The sequence below is a fragment of the Lissotriton helveticus genome, chromosome 4_1 (assembly GCF_964261635.1).
Source record: "Lissotriton helveticus chromosome 4_1, aLisHel1.1, whole genome shotgun sequence".
Classification (NCBI taxonomy): domain Eukaryota; kingdom Metazoa; phylum Chordata; class Amphibia; order Caudata; family Salamandridae; genus Lissotriton; species Lissotriton helveticus.
The window spans coordinates 798,296,164-798,309,700 of NC_136063.1; the positions used below are offsets into that span (position 1 = coordinate 798,296,164).

Consider the following 13,537-nt stretch of genomic DNA (forward strand, 5'->3'; position numbering starts at 1 on the left):
TACCAGGGGCTGCAGCATATCTTTTGCCACCCCTGGCTGGCCATCCAAAATGACACAACTGGCTGATCACTCAGCTGGGGCAAGGTTGTGTAATCACCCTTTGCTTAGATGTAGTATTCCTATGTCTAACCTTATATCTAGACACATATACACCTATAAGTCACTCCTATGGCAGGCCTTAACAATCCTGAAGGCAGAGTGCTTGGTTTTATGTGAGATGGTGCTCTAGCATGAGCTGAGCCTGTCTGCAGCTTTCGTAACCATGTCCTTATAGCTGTTCTAGAATAATGCCATACCATATACTCTTAAGTGCATTATGAACCTCGCGGTTAAATGCTATCTTTGGTTTGGCTTTATCAAAACATGTCGTGTAAGGTGTCATACGCTTTAGAATACTACCCCCCTCGCCAGTCCTGGCGACGGGGGTAGCATTTCACCCTTCTAGAGGGAGAAGACATGTTACTTCCATTAATCCCGGTTAAAGTTAACCAGAGCCTCAGCATCACAAAATGGATGCTGCTGCCACAGACACAAGTCTGACCTCCTGCTGCTGGTAGTCCTTCCAGCGAAGAAGGCTTGGACAATAGGTTTCCTGTCACGGGGAGGTGCTAGCACCACCCCAGACAGGATACAGTGTATTGGGGCAAGGAGGGCTGAATGAAATTACACTGCCTGGGGCACACAAGGTGTCCCATGCATAGTCCGGTTCAAACCGGTGCTGGGGCACTCCAGCCCCAGCTCTGGCATGAAACTGGACAAAGTTTCACGCCAGATCCCACCCATAGGAGGGACCCAGCAGTTAATCCAGCCCCTAAATTTGGTATATAGGTAGGAGTTGAGTCCCAAGACTTTAGATTTATCTTGACTGAAACTTGAAACGAAACTCCGGACCTTCGACATTCTACTCAACATAGAAGACCGAAGAATCTCCCTTGTGGTCAAGGAGTGACCACCCTGTGCAAGCAGGCACCATCTATCGATCAACGGTTTGCTTTGTCGACGCTCCTGCCAGAGCCCGAGCACAGAGCCTGGCAAGACCCGGACTTCCAGACTTCCAACAGCCCGATCCACAGTCACAGCAGAGCTGAGACCCGTGGAGGCGACGAGAGACGTGGGACCGGCCATCTTGGAAAGCCAGCGAATTGCTTTCCGTGCAACTTCAGAGGCACCCTCAAAGTTGTGCATTGGGGATTGAGAAGCCCCAGCCCCGAGCACCAACTGCACCGAAGATCAGCCCTCCACACTCCACGAGTTCTGCGTGGGGCCCTTCTGCATTTTCCTGCTCGACGCGTCTGTCCGGTCACTTGCCCGTTGGCTAGTGGCCTCTGTGACGACGAACCTTTTGATTTACACCGCTGGTCTGGTTGCTCCAGACTGGCCCTTGCTTCTCTGAAAAGGAGAAGTCCATCCGACCTTGCTGGTCTGATCCGCAAGCCATCTTCGATTCCTGTGTGGGTTGCCTTTGCCAAGGCTTGTTGACTCGAAGCCGACACCGCCGACAGCGAGAGCCTTCGTAGGACAGTCCGTATCCAGCTCCTGGTCGTCGTCGACACCCCCTGGTCCACGTGGCTGCAGAGACAAGCTTCACGACATCACCTGATTGCTTCGCGACATCGCCTGGTTCCTTCCTGGTCACTGGCTAGTGACCCAGACTCTGTCCCCTCTGCTTTCAGGTACTCTTCATCCTCAATCCGCCCTTGGATCCACCCGGACACTTCCCTCCTGGTCGCCTGCAGCATCTTTCTTCAAGGCTCCATAGGATTCAGCGACGAAACCCGACACACTTTGACACCTATGCACCCGCTTCCTGTGGGTGAGGTAACGCGAGTACTTTGGTGCTCCTGTGGGTATTTACTATCCTAGTGTCTAACTTTCAAGTAGCTTTCTCCTTGTCCATCCGGAACTGACCTAAAAGAACTAGTTTGCAATTCTTTCGTTTCCATTCTAACTCTATGGCAACTTGCGTTTGTGTAAAGACACTGCACGCGCATCCGTGGGCCTCCTGCTCCCTATCCTTTGGTAGTACAGCGTAGCCCCAGCGAAACTCCAGGCCCTAGGCCTATCCTTTGTTCGTGACGTGGTTCTTATACCACTAATTTAGTATATGGTTCGAAGTGCCCCTAGGGCATTACTGTATTTTGTGCAACTTATTGTATTATAATTGAGTATCTTGTTATGTGCTTGTGCCTCTGACCTCATAAAGAGTTCAGAGGATTGTGTTAGAAATAAATACATATATATTTTGATATACAACCTATGTGGTGTCCTTTCACTTGGTATTAAAAGGGTTACATATGGTAAAACAGCTGGCTTCACATGCCCTCTTGAGTTTAGCCTAAGACTGCTTTGTCCATGCTACCACTAGGATAGCTGGTCTATAAGGTTGAGTTTACAACCATCACCATAAGGCTTGTTTGGACTGGTGCAAGGTGCTCACTAGAATAGTGAACATCATATACCAGGCCAACTTCTCACACCCCCCTTCTTCACCGCTCCCGAAGTCACTGGTGTTGCTTTTGACGCCCCCGATGCCAGTTCAAAGGATGAGGTCTCAGAGAGAGGCGCAAAGAGGAAGAAGAGTACCAGGAGGAACATGGAGGGGCTGAGGAGGGGCTGAGGAAGGAGAGGTTGTAGATCATGGACCGGATATTGAGGGTTTATGGGAGACTATTGATCTGGACACCTTTCCTGAGTGGGAGCTTCTATCACCTAAGAGCTTGCCGATGCAGGTGGTGACCACATATCACGCTGTGATCAGAAACGCTGCAGACCTCTTGGAGCTGCCTCTTCCTACAGCGGAGTTGAGGTCTAATATTCTGATGGAGGTGCTCCATTCCCCTTCAATGAGGCGTTGACAGAGCCCATTCTCGATGTCTGGCAGAAGCCATTGTCCACTAAAGTGGTTTCCAGGACCATGGCAAGGAGGTACAAGGTGGCGCCCGGGGGATCCTGCTTTTCTGTCCACCCCTTGTTCGCTGGAATGCTTGGTGGTCTAGGCTTCGTGCTCTTAGAGGGTGTCTGCTGGTTCCTTGCCATCTACATCTGTGGATAGCAATTCAAAATGCGTGGAGCAATTGACAAAGAAGGTGGATTTAGCAGCAATCTTAAGATACAGAAGATTCAGTGGTTCATCGTCCTTGTAGGCTAACAGTTTCTTAAACGCCTGTTCAGAGTCTTTCCTCCAAGTAAGGCACCTTCTCCATCTTGGGAGCTCAACACCGTTCTGGCGCATCTTATGAAGGCTCCATTTGAACCTCTCGACAAGCAGATAAACTCTTCATTGTTGAAAATGTCGTCGTTGGCCCTTACATCAGCAAGAATGATTAGTCAAATAACAAGGCTTCACAATTAAAGAGCCTTTTCTACAGTTTAAGGAGAATTGTGTAGCTCTCAAGGCCAATCCCAGATTAATTCCCAACGTCTTGTTGGATTTTTACCTCAATTAATCTATTGTCTTGAGGACATTCTTTCTGAATCCAGAAACATCAGCGGAAAGATCATTGCATATATTAGACTTTAAAACATGCTTGAAATTCTATCTGCATCACACAAAACACTTCAGGAAGACCGACCTACTGCTAGTAGCATATGACACTCATCATAAAGGTTTACCAGTTTCCAAACCAAGCATAGTTCGATAGATTTCAGCAGCTATCAAGCTCTGTCATTGCAAAGCTGGAAGACCCCTGACACCCAAAGCTAAAGCACACACTACCAGGGCGGTCTCCATTACAACCACTTTGCTGGTGTGCCTCTCAAAGGAGTATGTTGAGCTGCAACATGGAAGAATGGGCATAGCTTCATGCAACATTACTGTCTGAAATTGTCTGTGCATAGTGATACCACTGTGAGGCAAGCAGTGTTACGCCATTTGTTCCAATTAGATTAACCTTTTTTCAATTATATCCTGCCCTCTGCTATTGTGCCATTATTATAATGCTTATACAAATAATTTAACTGCTGGCTATTCTGGCTCAAGAATATGAATCTATCAAAGAGCCAATACTGGAGACGAAAATAAGTTACTTACCTGTAACTGTAGTTCTCAAGTATTGGGACCTTTTACACATTTCCATGCAACCCATCCTCCTCCCCGAAGAGGCCCCCCTCATTGTTATGGGATTACCTTTCCCACTAATGCTTGAAAATCTGTGGGTAGAAGCCTCTGTGGGAAGTGGTCTAGAGGGTGCTGTCACCTGATTGGCTGAAGTTTGGTTCTTGTGTGGATAATTTATTAAAGTGAATGTTTTAATACCATTTTAGGTCATGTGTAGTATACTATACTGCTTTACTATTATACCATGGGACTCCCACTTCAACTACGGGGAATGATTCAAGCATGTGAATCTATGCAAGATACCAATACTGGAGAAACACAATTACAGAAGTAACTCATTTTCTTTCTCACTGTACTGAATCAAGGCCATACCCAACCGTTTCTGGCTCAAATAATATATCTCTTCAAGTGTTCAGCTAAAAGTTGGGAGAACGACTGAAACTCAATGTATTGTTATACTGAGAGAATTTTTTAATGTATTTTGTAGTAAAAATGTTTCTTCTAGCTTGTTCCCAGTTGGTGCAAATCCTGAGAACCATTTATTCTCACGGAATGTATGAAAGGCTGTCTAAATTCTTTTAAAAGCACGGGGATCTCTTTAACCAACAGAGCCCCCTTATCCAACCTTTAGAAGAGAAATCTAGGTTGGATTCCACTTAGAAGCGTACTTTGTACTTATGAAATATATTTATTTATTAATTTATTTATTTATTTCGATTTATATAGCGCGTTATAACCTAGGGGGTCTCTAAGCGCTTGATCAGGGTCCAAACATCGAGTACTGTGGAGGACAACTGTTCATAAAAGTTACAAAACACCCCATGCTTGCTGGAAAAGCACTGTTTTTAGTTTTTTTCGGAAGGTCAACAAATTTGTCTCCTTCCGTAATTCAATTGGCAGCTTATTCCAGGCTGTTGGGAGCAAATATGAAAAGGCACGTCCACCTACTGTGGCCAATCTACACCGTGGTTGAGTAAGAAGAGAGGCGTCAGCAGATCGAAGTGTCCGTGCTGGGCAATAGGGAATAAGGCGGGATTTCATGTACATTGGAGCCTTGCCGTACAGGGCTTTGTGAACAATGCACAGTCCTTTGAACATCACCCTTTGCTTAACCGGCAGCCAGTGCAGTTCTTGCATAAGGGGAGATGCATGAGTATTCCTTGTTTTTTTAAAAATAAGCCTAGCAGCGTCGTTCATGACAACCTGCAGCTTATACAAGAGTTTTTGTGGCAGTCCTATATACAGCGAATTGCCATAATCGAGCCTCGCCAGGATCGTGGCGGAGACTGCTCGCCTCAGAGTGGAAAAGGACAACAAAGGTGAGACTTTTCTAAGTTGTCGGAGGAGGCCAACGCAGGTCCCTACCACCGTCCTCACTTGTTTTTGCATGGACAGCCTGCCGTCCACCTGGATGCCTAAACTCTTGACCACAGCAGCTGGTTCCGGAGGTGACCCTAATTCTCTTGGCCAGAAATCCTCAGTCCAGGGGTTCCCTGCGATGGTAATTGGCAGTACCTCGGTCTTATCCGGATTGATTTTTAATGAATTTCTGGACATCCAGTTGGCTGTGTGCTTCAAGATGTTCTGCAGTCTTACGAGGCCACCCGGACCCTGGTCAAGTTGGATCACTATTTGGGTGTCATCCGCATAGTTATAAACATGGCAGTCCATCTGGTTAAGCAATCTAATCAGGGGCTGTAAATAGATGTTAAAGAATAGGGGCGACAGGGCAGACCCTTGTGGCACTCCGCAGGTGATCGGTGTAGTGGTGGAAAGAAGGTCACTGAGCTGTACTCTCTGAGACCTCCCTTCAACTTGGAGTTTTCTTATCTGCCCTGTTCCTCAAATCATCCAGAATGGACAGCATAACGAGTTCCGTGCTGTGATTCGCACGGAACCCAGCTTGGTTTGGCTCAAATAAGTTATTTTCCAGATGTTCTGACAGGATAGTGAGTACGTGTTGCTCAACCACCTTTGTCAGAAACGGCAGCTGAGATATGGGCCTGAAATTTTTTAGACATTTCACATCTGCCCCAGCTTTTTTCAGCAGAGGAATCAGGCGGGCTTCCTTAAAGAAAGACGGGACTTGGCCCGTTAGTAAAGAAGTATTTAGTAAATTCAACATTTCGTCCTCTATACCTGGCAGTACTAGTTTAAACACCTCTGGTGGGCACGGGTCTGCCGAGGAACCCGATTTAACACGACTCAGAAGAGCTGGCAGCCTTTCCTTCGTAATCAAGGAAAAGGCCGTTAACGGACTAGTCACCGATGTTCTGCCAGGTGTATCCAGCGAGGGACAGTCAAGCTCGGGGGTTGTGCCAATTTCAGCTACTAGGTCGGAGATTTTGTTGACAAAGGAATCTTGAAATTTTTGACAGTCCTCTTGCGTGAACTCCAAAATTTGTTCTTTGTTTTTCCTGAGTTCCGTGAGGACTTTAAAAACTTCTTTCTGAGGGTTATTAGCAGTGGTTATTCTCTCCTCAAAGAACTCTGCTTTCCTAGCTATAATCGCCTGTTTATATTGAGCGAGTGCCTGTATATACTGGCTCCGTGAGTTGGAATCATAATGCTTCCGCCAGGCTCTTTCTAATTTCCGAAGTCCTCGTTTCCTCTCCCTAAGGGATTCGTTGTACCAGGGGGCCCCATATCCTCTACTCGTTACATTCAACCTACGTATAGGTGCCACGTGGTCCATAGTCTTTCTAAGTTTGTCCAATAATTCTATACAGAGGATCCCAGAGTTTTCTGTCTTAGTGTTGGGAGATGGATTGGTTCGGAGATGGTCTAACAGTTTATCTCCATTAATGTTTTTCCATTTTCTGACCGCCTTCCATCCTTCCTAGGCTTCATTATTTGTTTGTCCAGCAGGAACTCACCCCTCACCAGAAAGTGATCAGACCAAACACATGGCTGGGCCACCACCGTATCCTGTATAGGAGGTGTTGTCCAAATCAAATCCAGGGTATGGCCCTTAACGTGTGTTGGACCCTTCACTAGTTGGGCAAACTCTAAATATATGCTTTGCTGATTAACCTTACTGATGGCATGTTTATTCTAATCTGCCTTTGCATTCTTTATATACAGCCTTGAGATGCCAATCTTTGCCTGTCATTCTTAAGAGAATGTTTCCGCATATTCATATAAATGTATCTATGTCGAATAAGTGACAACTCCATTCTGGGAACACCAAAATCCGTATTAGGACCACACCACTCCCGGTCCTAGTCGTTGGCACGACCCATGATATAAAAATTGGAAATCATTTTATGCCTGGGGAAGAGTAACAATTTCAGTGGGCACTTTTGCAATATGTTCTGGTTTAGGCACAGAACTCCGTGCACTCTATGTTGCTCTATTATTTCCTGCTCTTGCAGTTTAAGTTTAATTATGAATCTATTAGAAGAAGATATCTTAGTTCTTTATTACAAGCGCCAACATGGCTAAAGCAACAATGAGCCCTATTTTAACCCCGCTTCCAGTGTATTTGCTTTGAGTATGTAATTGAGTAACTAAATCTAGCGCTGCATGCAATACCGGGTTGTTCCCTTTTAAAATGTAAATGATAAACATTCAACACTCACTCCTTGTGCCTTTTAAACCCACTTTCTCATCCATAATTTAATTAACAGAGCTGCAGAGTTTTAAGAACACGACAACATCTTAAACAATATTAGTTAATGAGATTGTTTGCTTGCAGGTCATACCCTTGACATTCAACCAGTTATTTTTCACTTTATTAACACAGTGCTTGTTTGCATGTGCATTCCAGGCTGTGAACAAACTGGCTGAAATAATGAATCGAAAAGACTTCAAACTCGACAAAAAGAAGGCTAGCTCACAGGATTTAAGGAAAAAAGAGAAAGAGAACAAAAAACTACAGCTTGATCTGAACCAAGAAAAAGAGAAGTTTAATCAGATGGTGTCGAAGTATCAGAAGGAAGTCAATGATATGCAAGCGGTAAGCCATGAAGCCTTTTTCAGTATTATGGCAACCTAAAAGAGAAAAAACAATATTTGAATATGTTACTGTTAGGATAAATGTCCATAAAATCAGCTGCTTTTCGTGTTTACAAAAAATCAGCAGGCATAAAAATGTATCTTGCTAACAGATGGTTGCAAAAAATTTTTTCCTTAACATTGTTTTGTTGCTGAGTGTTATCCTTGCAGTATTTTATTGGAAATTGCTTACTTGTTATAATATGCTTAATTTGCTCTGAATGGCTCTTTCTGCGTCATCATTAGCCTGATTCTCATCACACAGTGTTGTAAGATTACACAAATGCAAACAGTAGTGAATTCTTCCTGCGCTTCTTGGATTTTGTTCTTATCTGATTCTTGGCCTCTTTTCCCCTTACGTTCACACTTTGGACCTAATTCCTAGTTGTGTTGAATGGCAGAAATGCACCCAGCAAAACCACTTGTTTTTCTACTCAGATTTTTCACCTGCTGAAAGGTCCAAGAATCTTGAAAAACATGTGGCAGATGGCATATTAATATGGTTTTTGGCATGTTATTCCTCATCTCAGCTTTAAACTCATTATGGCTGTTAAATGGTGGGGTTGATATCAGCCGGAATGTGTCACAATGTCCCTAGTACTCAGGATGGGGGGCCTTCATGTGATATCTGGATATCGCCTAACACCTTTTGCCAGTATGAGACTCCTTGCCATCAGGTATGTTTTTTCCATTTCCCAAAAATCCCTAAGATCAGCAAACTACTGCTAAGCAACCTCTCACTGGGATTCTTCCTCAGGCAGTGAATTTACTGGTATCCTTTGTGTGTTAGGGTGAGCCTAGAGATCAGTCATCCTGTTGCCTAAACAGAGTGTTCGAGGCATGTGGGCTGCTGAATTCATATCTATAGCACAGATCGCCGCCTAGTGTTGGGTCCGGATGATTGCACATTGTTGTCCTGGAAGAGACTTTGAAGTATCACGAAATAGGTGGCTCCTCCCCTGGACTAGAGTGCGCATGGGCATCGACCCCATCCCCAGATTGTTTTTTTCCGCCATTGGGTTCGGATGTACTTTCGTTCTCTCAGTTCGGAATCGACATAATTCTCGAGGCCAAAAGGCCTTTTTTTCTCTTTATCGTCGGTATTGTTTGCGTTCGGTGCCCGGTTCTGTTCGGACTCGCCTTCCGAGTTCAACATCCAGGGAGTCGCGTAACTCTTTGGAGCTCGAGGCCCAGTGGACGCAGCAAGACCCTTGACGAAGCCCGTTCAAGAAGTGTCCCGTGTGCGGATCGAAGTACCCACACATTGACGTCCACCCGGTGTGCAACAAGTGCCTGTCGCCGGACCATGATGAAGCCAACTGTATGGCTTGTTCCAGGTTTCACTCGAAGAAGACGATTCGGCTTCGGCGCGTGGCGCGCATGGAGGCCCGGCAGTCGGCCCCAGCACCAGTGGACATCTTCGACAGCGAATAAGCAGACGAACACGACGTTCAGCTGCAGATTTCACCTCCAGCGGAAGAAGTCGACTACGACCCTCAAGTGGATGTCGAAGGCCTACCCGTAGAAGAAGTCGTCGACGAGGTAGGAGACGACGATGAGGCCTACGGGGCCATGGAAGATAGCTCAGAGGACGAGCTATGCCCCGTTCGAACACTAACAAAGGCTCAGGTCGAGGGATCGCCTATCGGCCTTACCCAAGACCTTCCACCAAAATCCACGGCCCCGCCTCCCGGCCCGGCTACGGACACTTCGACGGAGCCGTCATTAAAGAAATCGAAACCGAAAGTGAAACCGTCGGTGTCCGCACACCCTAAAGGGGTTCAGGCACAATCGAAACCGAAACGTTCTGAACCACCGTCGACACCCTCGTCCTCCGAGGTGTCGGGACAGCCCAAGCCAAAGAAGACTGTCGACCCGGCAAAGTCGGTGAAACCCGTCCAGCCTGAAGGCGTCGGGCTAAAGCCCAAAAAGGCCGTCCAGACTCCGTCAAGCAAGGGCGTCGAGCCGAAGTCCGGATCGGGCGTCGAGCCGGAGCCGAGCAAGGCCGTGGCACCAAAGGCCACAAAGGGCGTCAAGCCGAAGACCAGCAAGGGTTGGTGCCCCTAAAGCGGTTGCCCAGGACACCAACACGGGCAAGCCTCGAACCGACCAGCCAAAGTCATCGACGATCGAGTCTTCCCACGTTGCGGGACCGAGGTCGCCTGTCGTATCGGCGAAACCGTCCGCTTCCTTCACGAAGCAGGTCTCGGACTCCCTCAAGCGTATCAGGGACAAGGCCTCGGCGGAAGACCTCAAAACGCCTTCCGCGCCGAAGCAGTCGGTCCCCACCTCCAAGTCATCGACGCCACTCCTCTTCACGTTACCGCCGAAGGTGGCACCGAAAGCCTTCGCACCACGGGCGGCGCCCGAAGCGAAAACGCACAGTGCTGTGGGGTCGACGCCTACTCTCCCGGCTGGAGGCTTGACGCATCGACCACCATTACTGGAGGAACAGTCGGAACGTTTTATCGATGCCGACACTGGGAAGCTTACGCTTTACAAGCGCAAAATTACGGCAACGACGCCTTTGGAGTCGTATACCATTCCTTTGAAGCGCAAAAGGCCTGCTTCTGATGCACCGGTCTTGGTCGAACCATTGACTCCTCGGACTCAAAGAATTGCCACGCCCTCGCCAACTTATTCCGATGCCGAGGATGCTGGGGATCATGATGAGGAATACAGCTTCCCAACCCCCACTGATCCTGCACAACAGGACGCACAACATGACGCATGGGTGGACACGGGTGACCAGCGGGATCAGCAACCCACCCTCGACCCTCAAATATACAATATCAAAACGTCTCCCACTGAGGATTCTGCGGCATTCAATGCCTTAATTGAAAGGGCAGCTAAGAACCACGACGTTGAACTCCATGCTGACCCTGTGGAAGTGGACTTCCTCTTTGACACTTTTTCAGCAGCTGAAAAGACTGTGAAAACCCTCCCAATGCTGAAAGGGGTCCTCAAACATGCTGCGGACATTTTCAAAGAGCCCACACGGGCAAGGGTGGTCAACCCTAGAATTGAAAAGAAATACCGACCGGCACCTGGCGATCCCACTTACATCAAGGGCCAGTTGCCATTGGACTCTCTGGTCGTTTCTAATGCCCGCAAAAGGGCGAATTCGCAAACAACTGGTGAAGCTCCTCCCCCGGACAAAGAGTCCAAAGTGCTAGAAGCATCGGGAAAGAGAGTAGCAGCTCAGGCTCTAACACGCAGGCACTCTTGGCACGCTACGACAGGGCACACTACGACACACTAGAGACCCTGTTGCAACATCTCCCAGACCAATATAAGGAGGCTGCGGAGATGCTTATCCAGGAAGGGAAGCTCATCTCCCAACGCTTCAATAAAGTGTGCACTGGACGTTGCCGATACTGCAGCCAGGGCAATTAACACCAGTGTGATGTTAAGACGACAGGCATGGCTCAGAATCTCTGGATTTAAGCCTGAGATCCAAACAACCATCCTCAACCAGCCAGTTAACCCTGACAGATTGTTTGGTCCAGAGGTGGATACCACCTTGGAAAAAATAAAAAAGGATACCGAGACTGCCAAGTCCATGGGAGCTCTCCAATCCCAACAGTTTCGGGGGAGCACTTTTCGTCGCTCAGGCAATAGGGGTGTTTCCAGAGGCCAGATGTCCCAGCAAACACAATTCAATAAAGGTGGGGCGCAATCCTCTTACCCCAAACAGAATAGAGGAGGTTATCGAGGCAACAACGCCAAGGGCAGAGGCAAGGGAAACAACAACTCCCGTTCCTCTGCCTCCAACAAACAGTGACGCTCTGTCACTGCCCCCGACCATTCCACGCCTGTCGGGGGGAGACTCCAGCGGTTCCTGCCAGTCTGGAAAAACATTACCACAGACAGGTGGGTCAGGAAACGTATCCAGTACGGCTATTGTTTGGAGCTCACATCCACTCCACCCAACATACCACCAAAACACTGTCCTATGTCCACAGAGCATTTGCACTTATTGCAGCAGGAGGTTCTCGTCATGCTGCAAAAGGGCGCTATAGAGCTCGTGCCAGTGGAGGAGGAAGGCACAGGGGTGTACTCCCTGTACTTCTTAATCCCGAAGGACGGGTCCCTCAGGCCTATTCTGGACCTCAGGCCCCTAAACCAGTACATTCTATCAGAACACTTCCACATGCTGACGCTGCAACAGGTTCTTCCACTCCTCAATCAGGGAGACTTCCTCGCAAACTTAGACCTCAAGGATGCTTACTTCCACATTCCACTCCATCCATCACACAAAAAATACCTCAGATTCACCATTTAAAATTGGCATTATCAATTCAAGGTCCTTCCTTTCGGAGTGACCACGGCCCCCAGAGTGTTCACCAAATGTCTAGCGACAGTAGCGGCGCACCTCCGGAGACAACACATCCATGTCTACCCTTATCTGGACGACTGGCTGGTTCAGGCAAAGTCGGCCCAGCAGTGCGCCGCCGACATGTCCCACACCATTCACCTTCACAGTCTGGGGTTCTCCCTGAACTATCCAAAGTCGCACCTTCAGCCAGCCCATGTGCGGCAATATCTAGGTGCAACGATCAATACTCTGCCAGCCACGGCTCAGCCAACTTCAGCGCGGATCACCAACATCCAGTCGCTAATCCAACAGTTCCAACCGCAACACTCGCTTCCTGCGAGAGTGTTCATGCAGTTGATAGGCATGATGGCCTCCTGCATTTTCATAGTCCCGCACGCGAGGTTACATATGCGTCCGCTCCAGGAATGCTTAGCGCGTCAGTGGAATCAGGCTCAGGGACAGTTGAAAGACCTAGTGTTGGTCACCGGTCAGAGATACAGCTCTCTGCATTGGTGGAATCAACGCAACCTTTGCAAGGGCCGACCGTTCCAAGAGCCTGTCCCATAGATCATCCTGACGGCGGACGCATCTCTCCAGGGATGGGGAGCTCATGTACTCCACTACACAGTGCAGGGACTATGGACGATGCAACAAAAGAAGATGCACATCAACTACCTAGAACTGATGGCAATCTTCATGGCACTAAAATCATTCAAAGTACATCTGTGCAACAAGGTCGTGTTGATCCGGACGGACAACATGACAGCCATGTACTACATCCAGAAGCAGGGAGGTACACACTCTCCACAGTTGTCTCATCTGGCTCAGAGCATGTGGAAGTGGGCCATCCAAAGGAACATCTTCCTCATGGCGGAACACCTCCCGGGCACGGACAATCAGATGGCGGACCTGCTCAGCAGGTACAGCCACCAGATGCACGAGTGGGAGATACATCCATCAGTACTCCACCCGTACTTCCAGAAGTGGGGTCATCCACAGATAGACCTGTTCGCCACAAGGGAAAACGCAAAATGCCAAAGCTTTGCCGCCAGGTTCCCTCACCCACAGTCGCAAGGCAATGCGATATGGATGAACTGGTCAGGCAGATTTGCGTACGCTTTTCCCCCAGCACCTCTCATACCGCTGGTGGCAAGAAAGCTAAAGCA

At 48.1% G+C, this 13,537-nt stretch overlaps 1 protein-coding gene across 1 annotated transcript in view; it reads left to right on the forward strand.

The window, feature by feature from the left end:
* ROCK1 (Rho associated coiled-coil containing protein kinase 1) overlaps window positions 1-13,537 on the forward strand; it is a 2,099,493-nt gene that overhangs the window by 1,672,188 nt on the left and 413,768 nt on the right. The window contains exon 26 of the mRNA XM_078687444.1: window positions 7,827-8,015. Within this exon, the coding sequence (XP_078543570.1) occupies window positions 7,827-8,015 (189 nt within the window). The remainder of the gene's footprint in view (window positions 1-7,826; window positions 8,016-13,537) is intronic.